This window comes from Denticeps clupeoides, chromosome 9 (genome assembly GCF_900700375.1).
Source record: "Denticeps clupeoides chromosome 9, fDenClu1.1, whole genome shotgun sequence".
NCBI classification, from domain to species: Eukaryota; Metazoa; Chordata; class Actinopteri; order Clupeiformes; family Denticipitidae; genus Denticeps; species Denticeps clupeoides.
Genome location: NC_041715.1, coordinates 1,861,063 through 1,888,901, shown reverse-complemented (window position 1 = coordinate 1,888,901; position 27,839 = coordinate 1,861,063). Strand labels below are relative to the sequence as shown.

At 42.1% G+C, this 27,839-nt stretch overlaps 1 protein-coding gene, 1 long non-coding RNA gene and 1 pseudogene across 2 annotated transcripts; 2 read left to right on the top strand and 1 right to left on the bottom strand.

Moving 5' to 3' along the window:
• The first annotated feature begins 1,783 nt into the window (after positions 1–1,783).
• LOC114796770 (zinc-binding protein A33-like) lies at positions 1,784–21,880 on the top strand. The gene is made up of 5 exons (XM_028991255.1): positions 1,784–1,840; positions 12,050–12,280; positions 12,357–12,379; positions 12,460–12,578; positions 20,853–21,880. The coding sequence occupies exons 1-5, from the start codon at positions 1,784–1,786 to the stop codon at positions 21,320–21,322; spliced, it is 900 nt and encodes a 299-aa protein (XP_028847088.1). The 3' UTR covers positions 21,323–21,880.
• On the bottom strand, positions 10,748–12,007 carry LOC114797475 (uncharacterized). Its single transcript, XR_003750870.1, has 3 exons — positions 11,760–12,007; positions 11,611–11,661; positions 10,748–11,135 (listed from the first exon to the last, which is right to left on the bottom strand). It is a non-coding gene; the product is annotated as an uncharacterized LOC114797475 (long non-coding RNA).
• A 1,809-nt stretch (positions 21,881–23,689) lies between the features above and the next one.
• On the top strand, positions 23,690–27,839 carry LOC114797465 (zinc-binding protein A33-like; annotated as a pseudogene).

Genomic DNA, 27,839 nt, shown 5'->3' with positions numbered 1-27,839 from the left:
CACCAGAACCTGTTTTCCGTACACTTCTTTGGAAAACATCTTAGCCTTGCACATCACCAAGGTTTAAACTGAGATCCAGTTGTTTTCTGGCTGATCCATGACCAAAGGCTGTGGTACAATAACATATGAGAAGTTCAGGTCATACATTTTTCCTCCATAGGTGGACAAGCTTTCTTCTACAGAGCAGCCCAGATTTGGATCAGACGTCCTGCTAATGTTGGTAATATTTATGTCCAGGGTAAAGACACATCTTTTTAACAGTTAAAACCCACAAATACTATAACGCTCATCTCAGCGAGACTGTCCTAGACACCGGGGACACTCAACATGTACATAGATATCTACCAAAACCACTCAGTCCCAGCCGCCCAAGTCTCATCTGTTTCTCTCTTGCACAAAATGACTCAGCATGAAATGTACCACAGCCACCAACACTATAACAGTTCCAGGGAGTAACCCCTGCCGGACCAGATCATGACATACATCCATATATATTGTACTCAAATTAAACACCTAAGGAACACTTCTGCTTCCCCCAGAAGTGAGAGGGGCTTTCCCGCCATTCTCAGGGTGAAGAGTCTGTGAAAGAGATGTCATCCTCCCGTTCTCGTGACTATTTGATAATAATTGTCTGTGGGGGTCAGTCACCTGTTCTTTGTTCTTGCAACCATTTGGTAAATAAAAGTCTGTGGGACCGATTACATTTCCTGGTTCTCCAGGACAAACATGGACCTGCCAGGAACCTTACAATTCAAACTCATGGAAGAAAAATGCTAATGTTATTTAGTTTAAATTTATAAGGATTTTACAGTCACTTCTTACAGGGACACGCTGTAAAAAGTGAACACGGGCTGAACTTAATCTGTCACACCTAATATTTTAGGATTGACATAATGTAAATAAACCAATCAGACCTGCTGTAACCTGTTTATTTACATTACAGCAATGATATATTAGGTGTGACAGATTACTTTAATTTTTATGTTAAAGTTTAGCCCATGTTCACGTTTTACAGTGCAGCATTAAAATCTTATTTTGGGCTACTTGAAAATAAACTTTCAGCCAATCAGTGAAAAGCACAAGTACTGACCAATAACAGCATTTATACAAATAAGCTCCGCCCTCATTGTGGTTTTATGAAGAAAGAAGCAAAGACGAAGTTGTTCATCATCTAGAAATTCTTTTCTGTGGTACAATAGAAAATACTATTTATATATATCAATTTTTAAAGAAATTTATTTTTCCTTATAAAACATAATGGCTTCTCATAACAGAAAATTGTCTTTCTCAGAAGAGGATTTCTCCTGTCCTGTGTGCTATGAAATTTTCAAGGATCCTCTCATCCTGTCCTGTAGTCACAGCATCTGTAAAGTTTGTCTGCAGCAGGTCTGGGAGAGTAAAGGATATCGAGAATGTCCAGTCTGTAGGAAAAGGAGCTCAAAAGAATTTCCTCCTGTTAATCTTGCTTTAAAGAAACTGTGTGAGATCTTCTCAGTAGAAAAGATCCAGAGATCTGAGGTTCTCTGCAGTCAACATGGTGAGAAACTCAAACTCTTCTGTCTGGAGGATCAGCAGCTTGTGTGTTTGGCGTGTTCGGAATAAAAAAATAATAAGAACCACAACTTCAGACCAATAAATGAAGCAGCTCTGGATCTGAAGGTGAGAATAAAGTTTATACAAAATGCATAGAAACATAATTTTGTTCAAAAAATAATCTCTGTCTTAAAATGCTGATTAATTTCAGGAGGAGATGAATATTAAATTGAAGCCCTTACAGGAAAAGATGAAGAACTTAAGAGATTTTAAAGTGTCCTGTGATGAAACTGCAGGGAAGATTAAGGTAAAAAGAATCAGTTATAACCTGCGTCACTGTCACTGTCACCTCACCTCGTGTTCATCGTAATTTTAACATGAACATGAAGGTCATTGTCATTTTAAATTGTTCTGCTTCTGCTTAGTTATAATTAAAGTCTCAAATATTTGGCTGCATGTTCCTTAGCAAATATCAGGTTCTGTTCACCCAACACCTCAGTGTGAAGGTTCTGGTGGGTTTAAATCCACACTTGGAGAAGCAAGATTCTCACAGACAGAGATGAAGCTGGGCTGCTACCTGCTGCCAGTTTAGTCTGATCTCCTCCTTCACGTCCACATGAAAAGTTCTCTGAAGGAACACAGAACACAAAGCACAGGTCAGAGTTCAACTTCACACAGGACCAGAGTCCATGTGTAACACAAGCAGCTGAGCAAGGTCTTTAAAACCTGAACAGCAGAGTCCAGAACCACCTCCAGAACCTGTGGTGACAAGAGCAGGGAACAACACAACTCAGTCAATCAAGAGTTCCTGTGGTTCTCTATACAGCCAACGTTCTGTAAACTGTATAACTTCAACATAACAAAACCCGTCAGCATCTACAGAGCAGAAGATCCACTTCATTTCCTCCACTTCACTCATTATTGTGATGTTCAGCATTTCTACATCATGTCAACTAAGATCAGTGTTGGTGTGTAATTACTGACACGTAACATGCAAATCTTTCTTTTATTATTCTAGATCCAGACCCAACACACAGAGAGGAGGATTAAGGAGGAGTTTGAGATGCTTCACCAGTTTCTAGAAGATGAAGAAGCAGCCAGGATAGCAGCACTGAGGGAGGAAGAAGAGGAGAAGAGTCAGATGATAAAGGAAAAGATGGAGAAGATGAGTAGAGAGATATCATCTCTTTCAGACACAATCAGAGCCATAGAAGAGGAGATGGGAGCTGAAGACGTCTCATTCCTGCAGGTACCAAGACTGTTCTTGCTCTACCAGGATTTTTATAGATTTTATTAATAATAACTGGCATATTCCTGTTTCTCAGAACTACAGAACCACCATTACAAGGTAAGTGACAGGGTTCTCTATCATCTCAGTGGTCCTGAACCCAAACCCACAGCAGCTCTGACTCCTGAATGTTATTCCAGAACCCAGTGCAGACTGGAGCATCCAGAGAGGCTTTCAGGAGCCCTGATCCATGTGGAGAAACATCTGGAGAACCTGAAGTTCACAGTCTGGGAGAAGATGCAGGAGATTATTCACTATAGTGAGTCTCTCACACACACGTACATGTAATAATAATTTGAATAATGAATTTGTGATAATTACACAATTTTGCACTTTATTAATAATCTGGCTCTTTAAAAGTATTTTCTCTCTCTGGTGTTTATTCAGATTCTCAGTCATATCAACCCTAACTTCTGAATATAAAATATCAGACTTGCATCTTCTCTACCAAACCTCATGTGTGTGTTTTTCTCTCTTCAGCTCCTGTGACTCTGAATCCCATCACTGCTCACCCACTACTCGTCCTGTCTGAAGATCTGACCAGTGTGAGATACAGTGATGAGAGACAGAATCTTCCTGACAATCCAGAGAGATTTAATAACATCTGGGCTGTTCTGGGATCTGAGGGCTTCAACTCAGGGACTCACTGCTGGGATGTTGATGTCGGGGAAAATAAATGCTGGGCACTGGGTGTCATGACAGAATCTGCAGGGAGGAAGGGAGCAGTTTTCTGCAGGAGTGGAATCTGGTATATGGGTTATTGTGCTGGTAAATATTATGCACGTTCTACACCGAATCCAGATTCTCTCCTCAGTGTTAACAGGAAGCTGCAGAAGATCAGAGTGACGCTGGACTGGGACGGAAGAAAGTTGTCGTTCTCTGATGCTGTTAATAACACACATCTACACACTCACACACACACTTTCACTGAGAGAGTCTTTCCGTACTTTAATACCTGCGGTAAACTCTCTCCACTGAGGATCTTACCAGTGAAGGTTCGTGTATCAGTAGAACATCAGCGATGAAGATGATGATTTAATGTATATAGTTTTGTCTCCTTTAAGACATTCATCTTTGTGTAATGAGTCACCAAACAAACCTGAACATTATTATTTTGGCTCAGTATTCATATTTGCATGCCGGAGCAGAAATATATATGATGTTTGCTGGATATGTACTGTGCTGTCCTCCCAACACGTGACCATGTGAAGCTAGACAGCCAGCGAACAAATAAAAGATCTCCACACAAGGCTTGCTTTTCTTGATTTTACTGAAGATCTTTTATAAACTCTTTTCTTATATTGTAAAAAGACAAAAGTTTAGGGCAAGCGTGTAGGGCACATTTAGCGTGTACATGCGCTGTTCTCTCCCGTAATTCTGCCGAAGCACTTGTTCACATTACCGGAGAAAATACGTCCAAGACAACTCCATTGTGAGAGCGCCCACTCGCTCATGTTTCTGCACATACAACACAACAAGATCATTTGTGATACAGATCTCAGATTTCAAACCCAAAATATTTTAATTTTTTTTAGCATGAATTTACTTATTTATCACCTTATTTATGTAACTTATAACATCATGAACTAATTACTGCCTTTGACCATAAGGCATCACACTCCCCACTTGATATAATTGCATTATATCACTACAAGGATCAATACAACTGCCCTGACGGAGCAGAAACGGCACTCATCTTCTGTGTTAGTAACATTGCTGGTGTAAGTATTACAGGACTGTCAGGGTCAGTGAACATGGGGACAAGAGGCCTCGCATTAATAATTGCCCTCACCTCGGCCATAAAGGTGCTTAACACTTCGTGACTGAGACGTGTTTGTTCAGTTTGTGACATCATTGCGTCTAGAATGCGCCTGGCGACCCCTATGAGGTGCTCCCACGAGCCTCCCGTCTGAGATGCGTAAGGGGGGTTGAACGTCCAAACACATCCTCTCTCCTGCAGGTACTTTCCTACTGCTGTGTTTTCTGAGTCTAGACCCAGTTCCTTACAAGCTCCAACAAAGTTAGTGCCTCTGTCTGAGCGCAGAAGCTTGGCTCCAACTATCCAGTATCCAGCACCATGGACAGCTCCTTCCATGTCTCCCTTGATGGGCCACTTGTTCATGGAAGTGACGTAGTGTGGCGATGTGGCTGGTAGATGGGATAATCAGAGGGTGCTTTTCATTCTCTGTGAGGTTAGCGGAGGAGAGACGCCCACCGACTCGTAGGAGGTTGTCTTTGTCCAATACAGGATTGAGCTTTTGGAGTGTGTCAAATTTTGTGTTCGTCTGTTTTCCTTCTTTAAGGTTTTTGAGTGTCCATTTGTAAACATCTTGTTGGACAGCTTGAATGATGACTACTTGTTTGGTTCGGATGTTCGGTGTCTCACTGAAACTTTTCCATCCATTTTGTCTGTGTCTGCATGTCTTTTGTGTGAAGGATGTGACGACATGAATGAGTCTGGCTATGACTCTGCACAGTGTGGTCCAGTTCAAGTATCTCTCGAAACGCTCAGAGCCTAGCTGTGGCTCTGATGTTGTAGTTTTCAACACTTTTATTTCTGGACGTACCTCTTTGTCTTTTTCAGGTTCAATGAGGGTGAAAGAACCAATTTGTGATTCTGTGTGTGTGACAGAGTACAGAAAGGGTGGACCTGAGAACCAGGTACTCTTCTGCAGGTCCACTGCTAGAATAAATTTAGTAGCTTGGTCAGCTGGATTTAACTCAGTTGGTACATAATGCCATTGACTAGGGTGTGTTGATGTTCTAATGTGTGTAACCCTGTTGGCAACATACATGTAAAATCGTCTGGAAGTGTTGTGTGTGTATCCCAACACAATTCTACTGTCTGTGTAAAATGTCACATTGTCTACTTTAATGTCTAACTCATCTCTAATAAGCTCAATTTCAATATTTCTACCGCGAGTTCCAGGCGTGGTACTGTGTGTGCAAGGGGCGGGTTGCAAGTTTAGACTTTCCCATTACAAACCCAGTATGGCACTGTCCTTCACTGTCAACTGTACACAGATAAGCTACTGCCCCTATAGCTACAGTGGAGGCATCAGAGAAAATGCATAGTTCCTTTACTTCCATTGTGCTTAACGTACCTGGGCTGTAGCACCTTGGTATTTGGAGGTTTTCAAGAACTTGCAAAGAGTCTTTCCATGAGACCCACAACTCATTTTTTTCAGGGGGTAAGGGTGTGTCCCAGTCAATCTCATCAGATAACAGTTCTCTAAGTAGTGCTTTTCCCTGCATTATTATGGGAGCGACAAAGCCTAAAGGGTCATAGAGGCTATTAACCGTTGACAACACGCCCCTACGCGTGAATGGTTTGGTCTCTCTTGATATATGGTAAGTGAAGCTGTCAGATTGTATGTTCCAACAGAGTCCTAAGCATCTCTGAACTGGGAGAGGGTCTACTCCTAGGTCTAAATCTTTCAAGTCCTTCACACGATCCTCAGCAGGGAAAGCTTCCATGACTTGACTGCAGTTTGATGGCACTTTGTGAAAGCGTATGTTAGACTCTGTTAACATGTTTTGCGTTCTCACAAGCAGGTCAATTGCTTCTTCTGGTTTGGCGACTGATATGAGCCCGTCGTCAACATAAAACTGGCGTTCAACGAACTGTCTCGCCTCAGATCCGTGTTCTCGTTCACCCTGTCGTGCTGCCAGTCTTGTGCAGTAAATGGCAACAGCAGGTGACGGGCTGTTTCCAAACACATGGACTTTCATCCTAAACTCAACTATGCTTTTTGTGATGTCATTATCCTCATACCGCAGGTAACGCAAATAATCTCTGTGGTCTTTGTGCACAACAAAGCAGTAAAACATTTGCATCAGGCCGAGGAGAGCATAACAAAGAAAGATATACAGTTCCCCTTTGTGTTCTGTGGGGAGAAGGGTCGCTAGGTTAAGAGAGGCCAATTTCTTGACTGTAACATTGAGAAGACCTCATAATATCTTGCAAAAGTTGAACAGGTCCCTGTAGTGAAAGTATTTTTTTACAGGAAATTTTTGAATACTACCATACTGCTGTGACTTTTTTTTTTTTTTTTGTTAAAAAAAATTTGAATAATAAAAAAAATGTGAAATTAACAGTTGCCGATAAAGTAATATGGCGATGATTACATAATATCGCCATATTATTGTTTCCTTTGTATCATTAAATTAGTTTCAGAACTGATGATGTCTTCTGTTGAATTCTGATGAATTCTGTGCTCTTACACGCTCAGACACCAGAAAGGGAGAAGGAGGTCTGCCCTCTCATACACATAAACCACCATTTCCATATTCTACTGGTCTTGTTCCCACACGCACGCTCGCGAGGTTTTCTTTTATTTTTTATTATTTTTATTTTTTTTTTACACACACTTCGTTCGATCTTGCCCGGGAACTCAGAGCCTAACGAAACCAACTGCCCTTGCCAATAATAATACTAGCTCGCAGATAACGAATCTCTAATTCTCTCGTTTTACGTGTTCCTTCTTCGTGCTCTTGCCTTATTAACTCACACTGGATGATTTTGATTCTTGTTACACAATCGGCGGTGGTCTTTATTCACGGAAAATCCGCTCTTATCTCACACCCTCATTTCACACTAAATCTCCAAGATCGGCTCACGGGACTTTCAACGGGACTTTTAACAAGTAAGAAAAGTGACACCCCCTTACTTGGATCAATTCAACTGACTACAGAATAAACCAAATATGCAATTCTTAATCTTCTAGATTCTACAGTTTTAATTCAATGTTTTAATTAAATGCAAGAAGATCTCCCCCCGTTAGTAAGTTCACAAGCATATTTATACCATTATGGGTAATGAAGGGTCGGAAGGCAGGATCACACCAGCTTCATCATAGGCGCCTGGACAAGGACACCAGAACCTGTTTTCCGTACACTTCTTTGGAAAACATCTTAGCCTTGCACATCACCAAGGTTTAAACTGAGATCCAGTTGTTTTCTGGCTGATCCATGACCAAAGGCTGTGGTACAATAACATATGAGAAGTTCAGGTCATACATTTTTCCTCCATAGGTGGACGAGCTTTCTTCTACAGAGCAGCCCAGATTTGGATCAGACTTCCTGCTAATGTTGGTAATATTTATGTCCAGGGTAAAGACAAATCTTTTTAACAGTTAAAACCCACAAATACTATAACGCTCATCTCAGCGAGACTGTCCTAGACACCGGGGACACTCAACATGTACATAGATATCTACCAAAACCACTCAGTCCCAGCCGCCCAAGTCTCATCTGTTTCTCTCTTGCACAAAATGACTCAGCATGAAATGTACCACAGCCACCAACACTATAACAGTTCCAGGGAGTAACCCCTGCCGGACCAGATCATGACATACATCCATATATATTGTACTCAAATTAAACACCTAAGGAACACTTCTGCTTCCCCCAGAAGTGAGAGGGGCTTTCCCGCCATTCTCAGGGTGAAGAGTCTGTGAAAGAGATGTCATCCTCCCGTTCTCGTGACTATTCGATAATAATTGTCTGTGGGGGTCAGTCACCTGTTCTTTGTTCTTGCAACCATTTGGTAAATAAAAGTCTGTGGGACCGATTACATTTCCTGGTTCTCCAGGACAAACATGGACCTGCCAGGAACCTTACAATTCAAACTCATGGAAGAAAAATGCTAATGTTATTTAGTTTAAATTTATAAGGATTTTACAGTCACTTCTTACAGGGACACACTATAAAAAGTGAACACGGGCTGAACTTAATCTGTCACACCTAATATTTTAGGATTGACATAATGTAAATAAACCAATCAGACCTGCTGTAACCTGTTTATTTACATTACAGCAATGATATACTAGAAGCCAAAATTCCAGGGGAAATTTTGATGGGTCTGTCCAGGCATTGGTCACAGCTGCGGGCATGGAATTTGTAAAATGGGGCTTCTTTACTGTGGTACTGCAGTATCACTTCAAAGAAGTTTTATTTTACAAATCCGTTGTTTCTTTACGTTTGACGGTCTTCGCGTGGCGGTCTTTAACGTAAGACATGTTCTTTTTTGCCATTCTCAGCACAATAATAAATGGTCTGTCTTCCTGACAGACCCAATTAGGTGTGACAGATTACTTTAATTGGGTCTGTCAGGAAGACAGACCATTTATTATTGTGCTATGAATGGCAAAAAAGAACATGTCTCACGTTAAAGACCGCCACGCGAAGACCGTCAAACGTAAAGAAACAACGGAGTGGTCAGGCCGAAGGCCTGACCACTCCGCACACGATGATATATTTTTTGTTTTTGTAGGTCGTACGGCCCGGCCACAAATCGGGTTAAAACGTGTAAAAAGTACCGTTTACCATCGTGCCGGGAACGCGTTTTTGGCTCCCCGAGGCTAACCGTTGAAGCTAGCGACCCGAAAATCGAGGCGGGGCCGAAGGCCTCGCCGAGTCTTACGATCCGACGTATGGGACGAGGCCTGACCACGTATGGGACAAGGCCTGACCACTCCGCACACGATGATATATTTTTTGTTTTGGTAGGTCGCACGGCCCGCCCACAAATCGGGTTCAAAGCGTAAAAAGTACGGTTTACTGTTGCGCAGAGGAAGAGGTTTTCAGCTCCCTGTGACCAGCCGTAAAAGCTAGAGACACGGGAGTCGAGGCGAGGCCGAAGGCCTCGCCGAGACACACGATCTGACATATTGGATGTGTTGCTACCGCCAACAGTGGTCAGGAAAACATGGGAAATAGGGAAGGAGGCCAAAAAGGCCATGTCTCGCATTTGTGGCTGCCACGCTAAGGCCGTGAGACGCACAAAAAAAACGGAGAGGTCAGGCCGGAGGCCTGACCTCTCCACACACAATGACGTATTGGTTGCTTCTTTGGGGATTACAGGAGGGCCACAAATCGCGTCCAAAACATTAAAAGTGTGAAAAAATCTGGTTTCCAAGAATTTGCGATGAAACGCTTCACAGCACACACACGACTCTCATATCAAATCGTGCGGCTTGTCGTTACGCACGGTTTGACGTATGGCTCGGCTCGGCCGGATTTACGGTCCGCGCGCAATTAGCCAAAAAGCGTTTTCGGAACGCGTTTATTATTCTAGCCCAAAATTGGACTTTTTTTGAGTTTGCGTCAAGACGGTTTGACATACAAAGAAGATATTGATGTCGTCTCGTAGATCTCGCCAAGGCCGACGATTTGACGTATGGTTTATCGCCGTCTGACTTACGGATCATGCACAAATTTGGGAAACAAAAAAGTGTAAATGGGCGAAAAAAAAAATATTTATTTATTATTATTTATTTCAGCCTTTTTTCGGCAATTAATGCGGGTCGTACCGAAGCACGCACACCCGCGTGCTATATATCAAAAATTAGAGCTTTGTTGCGTGAGGTGTGCTATTACTTTTATAAGCGATCGGACTGGGCCTGGCCGAGCTATTAACGCTGAAACAGGGTCATTTCCCATTGGAATGTATTGATCGCTAATTTTAGCATTGGTAGCATTTGTAAAATAAAACTTCTTTGAAGTGATACTGCAGTACCACATTAAAGAATTCCCATTTTACAAATAACATGCCCGCAGCTGTGACCAATGCCCGGACAGACCCATCAAAATTTCCCCTGGGGATTTTTGTTTCTAGTTTTTATGTTAAGGTTTAGCCCATGTTCACGTTTTACGGTGCAGCATTTGAATCTTATTTTGGGCTACTTGAAAATAAACTTTCAGCCAATCAGTGAAAAGCACAAGTACTGACCAATAACAGCTTTTTATACAAAAAAGCTCCGCCCTTATTGTGGTTTTAGGAAGAAAGAAGCAAAGACGAAGTTGTTCATCATCTAGAAATTCTTTTCTGTGGTACAATAGAACATACTATTTATATATATATATATGTATAGTTAAATCAATTTTTAAAGAAATTTATTTTTCCTTATAAAACATAATGGCTTCTCATAACAGGCAATTGTCTTTCTCAGAAGAGGATCTCTCCTGTCCTGTGTGCTATGAAATTTTCAAGGATCCTCTCATCCTGTCCTGTAGTCACAGCATCTGTAAAGTTTGTCTGCAGCAGGTCTGGGAGAGTAAAGGATATCGAGAATGTCCAGTCTGTAGGAAAAGGAGCTCAAAAGAATTTCCTCTTGTTAATCTTGCTTTAAAGAAACTGTGTGAGATCTTCTCAGTAGAAAAGATCCAGAGATCTGAGGTTCTCTGCAGTCAACATGGTGAGAAACTCAAACTCTTCTGTTTGGAGGATCAGCAGCCTGTGTGTTTGGTGTGTCGGGATTCAAAAAGTCATAAAAACCACAACTTCAGCCTGATAAATCAAGTAGCTCTGGATCTGAAGGTGAGAATAAAGTTTATACAAAATGCATAGAAACATAATTTTGTTCAAAAAATAATCTCTGTATTAAAATGCTGATTAATTTCAGGAGGAGATAAATATTAAATTGAAGCCCTTACAGGAAAAGATGAAGAACTTAAGAGATTTTAAAGTGTCCTGTCATGAAACTGCACGGAAGATTAAGGTAAAAAGAATCAGTTATAACCTGCGTCACTGTCACCTCACCTCGTGTTCATCTTAATTTTAACATGAACATGAAGGTCATTGTCATTTTAAATTGTTCTGCTTCTGCTTAGTTAGAATTAAAGTCTCAGATTTATAAATATACATTCCAGCAAATATTTGGCTGCATGTTCCTTAGCAAATATCAGGTTCTGTTCACCCAACACCTCAGTGTGAAGGTTCTGGAGGGTTTAAATCCACACTTGGAGAAGCAAGATTCTCACAGACAGAGATGAAGCTGGGCTGCTACCTGCTGCCAGTTTAGTCTGATCTCCTCCTTCACGTCCACATGAAAAGTTCTCTGAAGGAACACAGAACACAAAGCACAGGTCAGAGTTCAACTTCACACAGGACCAGAGTCCATGTGTAACACAAGCAGCTGAGCAAGGTCTTTAAAACCTGAACAGCAGAGTCCAGAACCACCTCCAGAACCTGTGGTGACAAGAGCAGGGAACAACACAACTCAGTCAATCAAGAGTTCCTGTGGTTCTCTATACAGCCAACGTTCTGTAAACTATAACTTCAACATAACAAAACCCGTCAGCATCTACAGAGCAGAAGATCCACTTCATTTCCTCCACTTCACTCATTATTGTGATGTTCAGCATTTCTACATCATGTCAACTAAGATCAGTGTTGGTGTATAATTACTGACACGTAACATGCAAATCTTTCTATTATTATTCTAGATCCAGACCCAACACACAGAGAGGAGGATTAAGGAGGAGTTTGAGAAGCTTCGCCAGTTTCTACGAGATGAAGAAGCAGCCAGGATAGCAGCACTGAGGGAGGAAGAGGAGCAGAAGAGTCACATGATGAAGGAGAAGATAGAGAAGATGAGTAGAGAGATATCATCTCTTTCAGACACAATCAGAGCCATAGAAGAGGAGATGGGAGCTGAAGACGTCTCATTCCTGCAGGTACCAAGACTGTTCTTGCTCTACCAGGATTTTTATAGATTTTATTAATAATAACCGGCATATTCCTGTTTCTCAGAACTACAGAACCACCATTACAAGGTAAGTGACAGGCTTCTCTATCATCTCAGTGGTCCTGAACCCAAACCCACAGCAGCTCTGACTCCTGAATGTTATTCCAGAACCCAGTGCAGACTGGAGCATCCAGAGAGGCTTTCAGGAGCCCTGATCTATGTGGAGAAACATCTGGAGAACCTGAAGTTCACAGTCTGGGAGAAGATGCAGGAGATTATTCACTATAGTGAGTCTCTCACACACACGTACATGTAATAATAATTTGAATAATGAATTTGTGATAATTACACAATTTTGCACTTTATTAATAATCTGGCTCTTTAAAATTATTTTCTCTCTCTGGTGTTTATTCAGATTCTCAGTCATATCAACCCTAACTTCTGAATATAAAATATCAGACTTGCATCTTCTCTACCAAACCTCATGTGTGTGTTTTTCTCTCTTCAGCTCCTGTGACTCTGAACCCCATCACTGCTCACCCACAACTCGTCCTGTCTGAAGATCTGACCAGTGTGAGATTCAGTGATGAGGGACAGAAGCTTCCTGACAATCCAGAGAGATTTAATAACATCTGGGCTGTTCTGGGATCTGAGGGCTTCAACTCAGGGACTCACTGCTGGGATGTTGATGTCGGGGAAAATAAATGCTGGGCACTGGGTGTCATGACAGAATCTGCAGGGAGGAAGGGAGCAGTTTTCAGCAGGAGTGGAATCTGGTATATGGGTTATTATGATGGTAAATATTATGCACGTTCTACACCAAATCCAGATTCTCTCCTCAGTGTTAACTGGAAGCTGCAGAAGATCAGAGTGACACTGGACTGGGACGGAGGAAAGTTGTCGTTCTCTGATACTGTTAATTACACACATCTACCCACTCTCACACACACTTTCACTGAGAGAGTCTTTCCGTACTTTAATACCTGCGGTAAACTCTCTCCACTGAGGATCTTACCAGTGAAGGTTCGTGTATCAGTAGAACATCAGCGATGAAGATGATGATTTAATGTATATAGTTTTGTCTCCTTTAAGACATTCATCTTTGTGTAATGAGTCACCAAACAAACCTGAACATTATTATTTTGGCTCAGTATTCATATTTGCAGAAATATATATGATGTTTGCTGGATATGTACTGTGCTGTCCTCCCAACACGTGACCATGTGAAGCTAGACAGCCAGCGAACAAATAAAAGATCTCCACACAAGGCTTGCTTTTCTTGATTTTACTGAAGATCTTTTATAAACTCTTTCCTTATATTGTAAAAAGACGAAAGTTTCCCAAGGCACAAGCGTGTAGGGCACATTTAGCGTGTACATGCGCTGTTCTCTCCCGTAATTCTGCCGAAGCACTTGTTCACATTACCGGAGAAAATACGTCCAAGACAACTCCATTGTGAGAGCGCCCACTCGCTCATGTTTCTGCACATACAACACAACAAGATCATTTGTGATACAGATCTCAGATTTCAAACCCAAAATATTTTAATTTTTTTTAGCATGAATTTACTTATTTATCACCTTATTTATGTAACTTATCACATCATGAACTAATTACTGCCTTTGACCAAAAGGCATCACATGTATGGTATCTTTATGTGAGCGCTAAAATAGTTCTCCATGTTGAGGATGTCCAGATCATTCACATAATAAATACTCTAAAATCCTCAGCGTTTCTGATCCGTGTTTGAAATGCGTCTGTGTTTTGCATGATGCCACCAGAACCTTGAACTCCATGTAAAAACCCGGAAGGACCAGATCAAATACTGTCCAGTCAAACCATGAAGATGACAAATGAGACATCAGGACCTAGAAAAAAGGTTAAGAGAAGGAGAGATGAAGAACATGAAAACATTTAAATAATTAAATAAATATTTATTAAATGTTATATTATTGTATTGATTTTGAGGATCAGACAATAAAATTACAGGTAAAATGAACAGATGGCATGTAAAATTGTGGTATAAAGGTGGGCAGCGGTGGCCTGGCAGTTACTTTACTTTACTTTACTTTACTTTACTTTATTTGGCAGACGCTTTTATCCAAAGCGACTTACAATGGGAAGACACCAGCAATTCTCGTTCGATTTCTATAGAATATCAAGTATACAAACTAAGAGCCCTGATAAGGCTTAGACTTGTCATTGAAGAACATGCTCGGAGAGTGTTGGGTGCTAGACTAAGAAAAATTATAATGTATTTATACATTTTGTATTTGTTTGTTAAATGTGTATGCATGTGTATGTTAAGGAAACAGACTCAACCATAATCAGGTTGCGGGTTCAAATCCCGACCCGCCAAGGTGCCACTGAGGTCCCCTTGATGAAGGTACCGTCCCCACACACTGCTCCCCGGGCGCCTGTCATGGTGCCCACTGCTCATCAAGGGTGATGGTTAAATACAGAGGACACATTTCACTGTGTCACCATGTGCTGTGCTGCAGTGTCTCACAATGACTTCACTTTGAAATATATGTATTTATGTGTGACCATTGCTACAATCAATTAATGCACATCTATTCAACGTATGACTTTAGTTTATTTTAGAATATAATTTCAGCAAGTAGACGACGCAGCAGTGGTATATATATTTTATCATAAATATCAAAATAATCCTCAGCTGATCCAGAGCGCTGCATCACGACTTGTCCGGGCTCTAACTGGTACCGACAATGAACAAATTCTCAGCAGGTGGACGAGCTTTCTTTTACAGATCAGATCAGACTTGGATCAGACTTCCTGCTAATGTTGGTAATATTTATGTCCAGGGTAAAGACACATCTTTTTAACAGTTAAAACCCACAAATACTATAATGCTCATCTCACCTAGATTGTCCTATACACCGGGGACACTCAACATGTATCTACCAAAACCACTCAGTCCCAGCCGCCCGAGTCTCATCTGTTTCTCTCTTGCACAAAATGACTCAGCATGAAATGTACCAGAGGGTCACAACTGCCACCAACACCATAACAGTTCCAGGGATCTTCAAATGGACCAGTAGCATCATAATGGACATGTAATGTACACCATGATCCTGGACTAAAACCTACTCTGCACTGTCCTACTCTCCAAACATGGACAAATGCTCTATACTACAGTTTGGACATCTCCACCTCTACAACTGTAGGGGGTGGGGGTGGAATTGTAGTGGAGTTTTTCCTTGTGTGCAGTAGGGTCAAGTGTGTGGGGGGGCGGTGTCCACTGTTAAGCCTGTCAAAGCCCATTGACAGGGCAGCAGATCTTCATGGATTTATCAAGAACTTTCTGCATTATCGCCGAATCTCAGATTGTCAGATGGGTTTAGGTTCCAAGGGCTCTTTTCACGGCTGCTCACTAACAGTGATTGGTTGGGTACAGAGGACTCATTTTGTTGTGTGCACCGTGTGCTGTACTTGCTGTGTATCACAACGACAAAAAAAAAAGATGAGGTACCATGCTTAACCAGCAGGTGTCAGTGCTGTTCCAAAATCACAAAGTTCCAGGTTCAAATTCCAACTGCTGAGCAAAATTCAAGACGTTTATCGTCAGTTCAACCATATACCATGTACTGAAATATTGTTTCTTCAAACTTAAATACATTTACATACTATAAACAATAATATAAAAATATCTGTACACTAAACAAGGACTAACAGGACAACATCATGCAAGCAGCTGTGCATTGTACAGTGGACTGGTTTATATAGAATATATACCAATGTCAATATATACCACGTCAGCACCGGTGCACAAGGTGGCCAGTTACGCATGCACCAAAATGTGAGTTTTAACCAGAATCTTTCATCAGATCTTTCCAGTGTAGATCATCATGTGATCACATGTTGTAAAGGTGTGAGAGTTCATGAAGACAGAGACTTGTTCTTACCTGCAGAAATGAAACATCTTCAGCTCCCATCTCCTCTTCTACGGCTCTGATTGTGTCTGAAAGAGATGATATCTCTCTACTCACCTTCTAAATCTTCTCCTTCATCTGACTCTTCTGCTCCTTTTCCTCCCTCAGTGCTGCTATCCTTGCGGCTTCTTCATCTTGCAGAAACTGGTGAAGCTTCTCAAACTCCTCCTTAATCCTCCTCTCTGTGTGTTGGGTCTGGATCTAAAATGATAAAAGAAAGATTTACATGTTACGTGTCATCATGACTCGTATTTAATCATCTTAAATAGTTCCTGAACTTCTGCTTTCAGGTCCCAGTTCCAGAACTTTGAGTAAAAATATTGAAGATCACAATGAATCTTCTGCTCTTTAGATGCATACAGACTGGATACTGGGTGTCATGACAAAATCTACAGAGATGAAGGGAGAAGTTTTCAGCAGGAGTGGAATCTGGTATATGGATTATTATGCTGGTAAATATAGAGCAGGTTCTACACTGACGCCAGATTCTCTCCTCCGTGTTAACAGGAAGCTGCAGAAGATCAGAGTGACGCTGGACTGGGACGGAGGAAATTTGTCTTTCTCTGATGCTGTTAATAACACACATCTACACACTCACACACACACTTTCACTGAGAGAGTCTTTCCGTACTTTCGTACTGCCTGTAAACTGTCTCCTCTGAGGATCTTACCAGTGAATGTTTGTGTATCAGTAGAACAGCAGAGCTGAAGATGATGCTGCATCAGTTTCTGTTCAACATGGAACCTGTGAAACATCTCAGAAACGACTACAGGAATCTTGTTTCTCTAATTTTCTTTCACTATTTATTGGTGGTCTACAAATCTCTTCTTGAGGATGATCGTTGTTATAATGATATCGAGGATTTTGTCAGTGCTGCTGGTGGTGAAGACTCAAGATTAATAGCCTTTAATAGAAAGATGTGGTGATGTCCTACACTGACCACTGAGGATCTGGACAGTCAGCTGATCATCACAGAGAAGATCAAACATAGAAATTTTCATGACATTCCTGCAGGACAACCATATTAAACAGACATTTTAAATTCATTTCTGTGCTTCCAGTGTTCAGTATGTGGACCGTCATGACTACATAGACCACTGGAACAATAAACATCTGTAAACAGGAACTCCGACTCACTGCCGTGATGTTGTCTTGCTCAGCAGTAGGAATTTGAACATGTGTCTCTCTGGTTATTTGGTACTTAAGACTTTTCTAAGCATGTGCACTTACAAAAGATCTTAATAAACAACAGTAACTAATCTGTTCCGCTGTTCCCTGCAAACCTGCTGCTGTTCTTTCCAGAAGGATTCAAATACAACAGCACTGACACCTGCTGGTTAATGGTGGTACTGGCTGGTTAAAGTGCCATTAATATAAATGTTCTCCATCTTAATTTCCTGCCATTAAAGTCTTTCCAAATTTCTGTTGACCAGGCCTATTCATTCATAATTAAAAACTCCCAGTCAATCAGTGAAAATGATGATCAAGCAGAGCAGAAAGCCCCGCCTTCTGTACCCTGTTCCAAGTCGAGGCTGTTTCTAAACCCCTCCCACTGAAGGCTGAAGATGCAATAAATTACGTCTGTGACACAACATGACAACTGAAAGCTATTTTTTCACGCTTTGTTGGCATTTTTATTATTTGAGTGTTTTTATTGATCCCACATTTAAATTAAACTTTTTGAATTTAGGGTCGTTTGAACTTTGCTTCTACATGTTTGCGCTGAATAGTCAAGAAGTCCTTAGAATTAATTCAATCCAATAACTAGGGGTGCACCGATACCCCTTTTTTGGAAAACCAGTTCGAGTACTCGCCGATACCGATACAGAGTACTTAATAAAAACATGGTTTAAACTTACAGGTAACAGCTTTAGTCATATAATTTAACAAAAAAAATCAAGGGACTAGTTTGGAATTTAGAACGTTTATTTAAAATGAAAAGCATGTTATATGCAGCATATTACAAAAGAAATCATTATTTTAAAAATGTAAACAGTGACAGTGCAACTAGGTTATGTTAATTAGCTACACGGGGATGAAGCTGCTGGTCCGAATATCCGCGGTGAGACTAACCGCAGAGGAGGCTGCAGTCGGCTGTGGAGTCGTGTAGTTTAGGCGGCTCCGTGTCAGGCCTGGGACATCATATCTGGGCTCCAGAACAAGGAGGAGACGCTGGAATCCCACAATCCCACTCCGAGAGTGGCTGGTCACTCAGTGTAATGTACTCGATCATTTCCTGGGTTGTTTTCACACCACGTGGATTGTCTCTGGACATTTTCTCTGGTCTTGCAAGTTTCCTGCAGCGCGGATAAACTCTTTGTATTTTAGGTGCTTGATTAAATTACTTGTGTTAAATGCGCGACATTTTGAGTCTCTGGACAATGTCGCTGGGCACAACTTGCAGTCCGACTTTGTTTTGTCGCCTTCATTCGTTTTGAAATAGTTCCACACGGCTGACATGTCGCCTCGACCTTCTCCCCGCTCTGAGCTGGGGGGCGGGGCCTCTGGGGCGGGGCCTGGATCGGGGGGCGGGCACTCGGCGCCTGTGGTTAACCCCTTACCCGCCGCTCATACATAGACATTTTTCAGACCGCGGAATCGGGGGATTTTTAACGAGTACGAGTACTTTAGAAAATGTGCTATCGATGCTGATACCAGATACCGGTATCGGTGCATCTCTACCAATAACCAATCAGTCAATTCTAGCAGCAGAATTGACCAATCAGAGCCTCCTGACTCTCACCACCTTCCCAATGTCTCTCTCACTTTTATTTCGGACTTCCTGGAACCTGTAAAATCATCTCTGTCGGATTTTTCTGTTTTATTCTCGCGTTTTATGCAGCAGCTGATGATCTTTTTGGCTGAAATGTGGGGATCTCGTCTAGTGTAATCACAAGAGTGAAAGTGAAAGTTAGATTAAAAACTCGAGCACTGTGGAAGGCAGGTTATTGCTGGATATAAAAATAATGGCGACTTTGTCAGAAGAGGATCTCTCCTGTCCTGTGTGTTGTGAAATCTTCAAGGATCCTCTCATCCTGTCCTGTAGCCACAGCGTCTGTAAAGTTTGTCTGCAGCAGTTCTGGGAGAGTAAAGGATCTCGAGAATGTCCTGTCTGTAGGAGAAGGAGCTCCAGGGACACTTATCCTATTAATCTTTTCTTGAAGAACCTGTGTGAGTCCTTCTCAGTAGAAAGGAGCCGGAGATCTTCAGCAGGGTCTGAGGTTCTCTGCAGTCAACATGGTGAGAAACTCAAGCTCTTCTGTCTGGAGGATCAGCAGCCTGTGTGTTTGGTGTGTCGGGATTCAAAAAGTCATAAAAACCACAACTTCAGCCCGATAAATGAAGCAGCTCTGGATCTGAAGGTGAGGAGAAATAACAAACTTATATTTCAGTGCTGCTGTGTACTTAACCAGGACCACCTACCAGAAAGTTGTCACTCCAGCTTCTCCTTAATGACTTCAAGTGTAAAAATGAAGTTTCTAGACTGTTAGAAAAAAACTTCCAGGCAGATGGTTCTCCAGGAGCATAATTGAGAAATTCTAGTTTGGAGAACAGATTCTACTGATTTTAAGTCGCTGTAAATGTAGTTGGTCATGAGCTACAGTCTCTGCAGTACTGAAGTGCTGATTCATTGTAGGAGGAGCTGAAGATGAAACTGAAGACCTTACAGGAGAGCCTGGAGACCATTAAAGAAGTTAAACTTGCCTATGATCAAAATGTAGAGGACATTAAGGTAAGATTAATTGACATTTTTCTGTTTTGGGTTCATTTAAAAATTGTAGTCAAAAAATGTTTCTGTTTCTGAATCGTCTTAACTGATGTAGTAATAATAATATGGGTGACTTTGGATTTTTATTGTAGATCCAGACCCAACACACAGAGAGGAGGATTAAGGAGGAGTTTGAGAAGCTTCACCAGTTTCTACGAGATGAAGAAGCAGCCAGGATAGCAGCACTGAGGGAGGAAGAGGAGCAGAAGAGTCAGATGATGAAGGAGAAGATGGAGAAGATGAGTAGAGAGATATCATCTCTTTCAGACACAATCAGAGCCGTAGAAGAGGAGATGGGAGCTGAAGACGTCTCATTCCTGCAGGTACCAAGACTGTTCTTGCTCTACCAGGATTTTTATAGATTTTATTAATAATAACTGGCATATTCCTGTTTCTCAGAACTACAGAACCACCATTACAAGGTAACTGACAGGCTTCTCTATCATCTCTGTGGTTCTGAACCCAAACCCACAGCAGCTCTGACTCCTGAATGTTATTCCAGAACCCAGTGCAGACTGGAGCATCCAGAGAGGCTTTCAGGAGCCCTGATCCATGTGGAGAAACACCTGGAGAACCTGAAGTTCACAGTCTGGGAGAAGATGAAGGAGATTATTCACTGTGAGTCTCTCACACACACGTACATGTAATAATAATTAGAATAATGAATTAGTGATAATTACACATTTTTGCACTTTTTTTATAATCTGGTTCATTAAAATATTTCCTCTCTCTGGTTTTTATTCAGACCCTCGGTCATATAAATCCTAACTTCTGAATATAAAATATCAGACCTGCATCTTCTCTACCAAACCTCATGTGTGTGTTTTTCTCTCTTCAGCTCCTGTGACTCTGAATCCCATCACTGTTCACCCACTACTCGTCCTGTCTGAAGATCTGACCAGTGTGAGATTCAGTGATGAGAGACAGAAGCTTCCTGATAATCCAGAGAGATTTGATCTGTATGGAGCTGTTCTGGGATCTGAGGGCTTCAACTCAGGGACTCACTGCTGGGATGTTGATGTCAGGGGAAATACACGCTGGGTACTGGGTGTCATGACAGAATCTGCAGAGAGGAAGGGATCAGTTTACAGCAGGAGTGGAATCTGGTATATGTTTTATTATGCTGGTAAATGTTATGCAGGTTCTACACCAAAGCCAGAGACTCTCCTCAGTTTTAACAGGAAGCTGCAGAAGATCAGAGTGACGCTGGACTGGGACGGAGGAAAGTTGTCGTTCTCTGATGCTGTTAATAACACACAGCTACACACTCACACACACACTTTCACTGAGAGTCTTTCCTTTCTTTAATACTCACTGTAAACTCTTTCCTCTGAGGATCTTACCAGTAGAGATGTCTATAAGACCACAGCACTTCTAATTAGTCCTGCATCTTAAAGTGTAACCCCACTTACTTCCATCATGTCCCTGAGCAGGACACTTAACCCTGAGTGTCTCCAGGGGGGGACTGTCCCTGTAACTACTGACTGTAAGGCGCTCTGGATAAGGTTGTCTGGTAAATGACGTAAATGTAAAAGTAGAAGTGGTTTTGGAACTATTTCATGTCGTCTTTCATGAATTGATAAAGTGTTGACAATTTTGTTACTATTTGTCTACTTTGTTAATATTTCTAATTATTATTGAAGGCTACTTTATCATTTTTTTAGCTAGTGACAGTTCTGACCAGCCTTGGCTACTTCCTGTACAACTCTGAATTTATGATGATCTCTGCAGAACGACTATGTCACATCAACTGACCTTATTTGGTCGATTCCACTTTTAGTACCAACAATTAGTATGACCTGATGTAGAGCAGGTAAATTCCTATTCATGTGTTATTAAAGCTTACTTTGAGCAAGTTACAAGAAAGATGAAGTTATGTACAGTTCATTGTCTGTAGTTTCTACAAACCTGTACAAATGTCTGTTGCTTTGTATAAAAGCGTCTGCTAAATGCATGTGTGTAAATGTATGAGTGGTCACACTATGGGACTTATGAAGATTTCCTGGGTCTTTTTGTGGTGTTTGCAATAAAAATGTTCTGTGTGTACCGTCCCTTTCATGTACTCTGTGTCGCTATCGTGTAGTAGAGACAGGACACGGAACTTGGTTGCAACTGATGTTTTACTGAATCAGATAAAACGTGGGTCGTGGGGGCAGAGCGTCTCAGGCCGGGCTCCCCTCTGGTAAAGTAAGAAAAGGTCTGACCGGAATCACACAATAAATCGACTCCCAATACAGGAAAATATACAAATTGATCAACTAAACATTCAAAAATATACAGAAGGATTAACAAATCACAACACATATTACTATACATATTACTATACACAAATCACTACACATAATTATTCTATAATTACATAAGAACAATATGAACTCTCATTAGCATCATACAAACTAAACTTCATACCTGAAACAAATAAAACGTGGGTCGTGGGTGCAGAGCGTCTCAGGCCGGGCTCCCCTGAAGAAACATAAAGTAAAGCTCGGTCCAACTCCCCCTCCATCACTGCCGATCTCATCTACTTCTAACTGGGCAATATCCTGTATGATGAAAATTAATTTTGGTCTTAAACCGGATTTATTCACTTTTCCCAAACCCAGCGTGGCAGGAGGAACTTGCCTCCGGTAAAGTATGAAAAAATGCTCGCACACCCAAAACCAAAAGGCAGGAGATTTAAAATTTTATTATAGAACAAAATACCAATTTGTAGTGAAATGAAAGTAACATACCCTGTTACACATGCAGATTTTACTAGATGGTGGCAGAACCCTGCAGAAGCGGAACTTCAACCAAAAAAACCACACAGGTTCGTTTCACCCCCAGGCCAGAGACACGTTTCCAATTATTAATGTCAAAGTTTACTGCATAAATAAACCCAGAGCAACTCCGCTTACCATAAGGAGATATCAACAGTAAATATGTAAAAATAACGGATGAAATTCACACACATGTACCGTGGTTAAATACTCCAAAACCCCAAGAGTGAAAAGGAAGGACGACCCCTCCCCACCCTGAACAGCGGTCAGCCACTTGGTCGTCTCCAAAAGGAAACCGTACAGTGATCACAGATAAAGAAACCGAAACCACAATAAGACAGAGAGGACGAGAAGAAACCAGCAAAATAATATAAAACACGAGGTCCTTAAAACAGGAAACTACTACAAATAAAAACCAAAATAGAAGAAAAGCACAGCGGCCGTGGAGGCTTCACCTTCACCAGGGCAGGAGTGGCCTAGCGGTTAAGGAAGCGGCCCCGTAATCAGAACCCCGAACCGCCGAGGTGCCACGGAGGTCCCGTCCCCACACACTGCTCCCCGGGCGCCTGTCATTGTGCCCACTGTCACCAAGGGTGACTGTTAAATACAGAGGACACATTTCACCATGTCACCGTGTGCTGTGCTGCAGTGTCTCACAATGACAATCACGTCACTTTTCATTTCACCTCCCCTCTACCCCAACATCAAGCCAAGGACGAGAGATAACATCTAATATAACATCTAATAATCTAATATCTAATACAACAAATAATAACAGCACCAGCCCTCTGTTTCAGGAGGTGAGATTAAAAAAAGAATCGATCCTCTAACTCCGAATAGGAGACTGACGGCCCTGGCAGACTCGTGAACGCGCCCGCTGTGACGCGCCCACCGACTTCCGGTACGGGAGCGCGCACCGGAAGCGGCAACTACAGCGATCAGTAAGTAAGCTGCAAACACGCCGCGCCTTTATTTTAAATTCCACCCGGTTAAGAGACGCGTACGGAAGGTTATAAACCCGCCGTAGCCTGTATGCAGGGGGGAAATACGCCGACATTTTACAGAAGACGGTATAACTCGGTAAAGCAGACAGGAATACAGGAAATACTGCTCGGCTACGTCATATGCAAATGAGCATGGCACATCTCACGAGTTTCTGGCCAAACACAGCACACGGTGACACAGTGAAATGTGTCCTCTGTATTTGACCATCACCCTTGGTGAGCAGTGGACACCATGACAGGCGCCCGGGGAGCAGTGTGTGGGGACGGTGCTTTGCTCAGTGGTACCTTGGTGGATCGGGATTCAAACCGGCAACCTTTTGATTACGGGGCCGCTTCCTTAACCGCTAGGCAGGACATGTCTGTGGAGTCCAAATTTTACTGGTGTTTCCTATAATGCCAACAGAAGCTTTAACTGGAACGGTGATATTTTTCTTGCAGCACATGACGCCGTCCTCGTGTTTCTCATTGTTGCTGCAGAAATTCAGCGTGTGCGATTATTCATGCCTGAAAGGACGACCTGGACACAGTAAAGGTGCATCTCCCGCATTGACCTAGTGTGAGGATGGCCTCCCAGGCCCTTGGCGAGGACCTGTCCTGTCTCCTGTGCAGGCAGGTGTGCGGGATCCTGTTCTCCTCAGGTGCAACCATGGCATCTGTGAATCGTCCCTGCAGCAGCTCGGGGAAAAAAGGGAATCATAGGACTGTCCTGCTTGCAGGAGGAGATCGTCAATGGACTTCCTAATAAACCTCCTCCTGAAGAGATACCACCTCTGCGGTCAGCACGGTGAGCAGCTCACGCTCTTCTGTGTGGAGGACCAGCAGCCTGTGTGTTTGCGCTGCAAGGATTCAGAAGGTCATGCCGGCCACGCGTCTAAGAGCATCGATGAAGCAGCAGATCAGTACAAGGTAAGAAGCCCACCGACCTGGTTCCAGCTCATACATCCATACAGGTGAACGTCCACCGCCTGCAGTCCACCTGCTGCTCTACATGGTTTAAATATAATTCCGCTTTCATGCTGAATTACTACATTTCTTCAGGAGGAGCTAACTTGCAAGAACATCTGAAACGCTTAAAAAAGTTTAATCAAACCCTGGATCAATCAGCAGAGTTCATTAAGGTAAAAAGAAAAATATGTTAATTTATTCTAGATAGCAACAAACAAAATGCTAAAGTACTATAACTTCTTTCTGCTGTATCTCTCGGTAGAATCAGGCACAACAGACAGAGAGGCAGATCAAGAGGGAGTTTGAGAGGCTCCACTGGTTTCTACAAGATGAAGAAGCAGCCAGGATAGCAGCACTGAGGGAGGAGGAGGAGCAGAAGAGTCAGATGATGAAGGAGAAGATGGAGAAGATGAGTAGAGAGATATCATCTCTTTCAGACACAATCAGAGCCGTAGAAGATGAGATGGGAGCTGAAGACGTCTCATTTCTGCAGGTAAGAATGTAAATACACTGTAAGATCAGAACTGGTGAAACCTGTGAAGTCTATGTAATTGTCTTATGTTAATTTATATGTAAATATGTTCTGATGAATAGATCTGTTTTTGTTGTTGCAGAACTACAAGAACACAGTAGAAAGGTAAATCCGCCCCTCCTGTCATCTCTGTGGTTCTGAACCCAAACCCACAGCAGCTCTGACTCCTGAATGTTATTCCAGAACCCAGTGCAGACTGGAGCATCCAGAGAGGCTTTCAGGCACCCTGATCCATGTGGAGAAACACCTGGAGAACCTGAAGTTCACAGTCTGGGAGAAGATGCAGGAGATTGTTCACTACAGTAAATTAAAAAGTTTATTAAACACTTACACTTTGAAACAGATTTCAATTTATTTGTAGGGTGGGTAATCCTCATGTTTTCTGTCTCCTGTGACTCTGAATCCCATCACTGCTCACCCACGACTTGTCCTGTCTGAAGATCTGACCAGTGTGAGATACAGTGATGAGAGACAGAAGCTTCCTGATAATCCAGAGAGATTTCACCCTAATATTTGTGTTCTTGGCTCTGAGGGCTTCAGCTCAGGGACGCACTGCTGGGACGTTGAGGTTGGGAGCAGTAAAGCCTGGGCCATGGGTTTAATGGCGGAGTCTGCCAACAGGAAGGGATACATCTACCGTGATGGGTTATTGTGTCTGATGTATGTTAAAGGAAAATATCTAGCAGCATCTCCACGCTTGACTCCCGTTGTACTCAACACGGAAGTGAAACTGCAGAAGATCAGAGTGACGCTGGACTGGGACGGAGGAAAGTTGTCGTTCTCCGATGCTGTTAATAACACACATCTACACACTCTCACACACACTTTCACTGAGAGAGTCTTTCCTTTCTTCAACGCTGTCTGTAAGCATTCCTCTCTCAACATCATGCCGGTTAGTGCCGCTGCCGCCAATTCGAGGTAACCAGGCCCAAATGACCGTGGACAAAAGGGACAATAAACTGGAAGATGATGTGAGTGCTGAAATTTCAAGGACATTTGGAACAGATCAGGTTAAGCTCGTAACAGTTTCAAGATCAACTCCAACTTAAAATGTTTACAGTCGTCTATTGTGAAACTAAAATGGTACAGTAATCACTATTAAGCATCTTTACATTTGCATGAAATGTTATAATTTGGTCGTTTTTAACAGACATTTGCTGTAATTTCAACAAGGAGCTTTTTTTATTGGGTCCGACAGCGACACCTGCTGTTTAGCGGTCATACGACAGTTGATATAAAATCGACCAGTAGGTGTCAGTGTTGTACCAAGCGAGGCGGCACCTTCACCTGTTTCGCCTGTTCGTTATTTTCAGTGAGATTATAGGAATTCTATCAATGCCTTGTGTGTTTTTGTTTACTATTTCACGGTTACGTGTATGTCTGTGTATAATGTTACGGCCAGTGTTAACGTGCACGTTGTTCATGCTGCAATTGTCATGAAAGTCCGCGGATATTTAAATTCATGTGGTGAGGTTATATAACCACGAGATGTTGCCATTACTGTTCTTCAGGCAAAAGTGTATGGCATTAATAATCGAGCCAGAATATTGTGAAATAATGACTATAAAAAGCAAAAGTTGAACAAAAATAATGGCATCACAAGTTTGAACAATAACTCTAATAAAGTATTTTAATCACGATATTCCCTATTTTCCACCATTCCCCATCATGTCGGCATTATCACAGTTAATATATAATATGACCCCATTGTTTCCTCCAGGTTTCTTTAATTTGTGAAAATTACTGTAATATTTTATTGACACTTTTTAAAACAAGGCCGGTCATTTTTCAGATGTATTTTTTTTTGTGTTTAGTGGGATAAGTTGCAGTTTTTGTCCATTATTATTTTTACGGAGATGTCCGCCTTCTCAAAGTGTATAAAAGGGGGAGGAGTCTGTGGGCATGAGTGTCAGCTCTCACACACCCTACTTTCTCATTGTGGAGGATTTAAAACCCTCCCCCCTGTGAACACGTGACACGCCCAGGTGTAGCCCAGCGTGCATCTCCTCCCTTTCTAATACGTCAAACGTGACCACGCCCAACACCAGCACCGACGTGCGGGTCATCAGCACGTCCATTCAAGAGTTCTGATGGGTGAACGAGCAAATATGATACTAGTGACCACGCCCCGCATGCCACTTCTTATATAATGCTGCAAAAAATATGCCCCTAAATATTTAATGGGAAGTTATGCAAGGGAGACCTGGGCATGAAGTGCCTCGTGCTGAAATATGAAACGTAACCTCTGACATAATCACAGGCATAATCACCGACGCGGACGTTTATGGGCCAGCTGTGTTGGTAAACGCTGGTGTCTGTGTCACTTTGAAACAGAGGCCATTACTAGCGTGTGGAAGAACCAGTCAGACGCATATGTAATATGTAATCACTATAAACAAACTTCAAGTGGACACTCAGTGTCCCGAACTAAAGCCCCACTTGCCCACATTCTGTAGCTTGAGCTGTGTTAGACTTAAATGCCTTAATGAAGTGTTCATAGTTTGATGAGGAATCCCTAAAAAAAATAAAAATCATAGATTTGATCTTTTCTGAAGGTTGTGTAGACCTACAGGAAGCTTTATAGA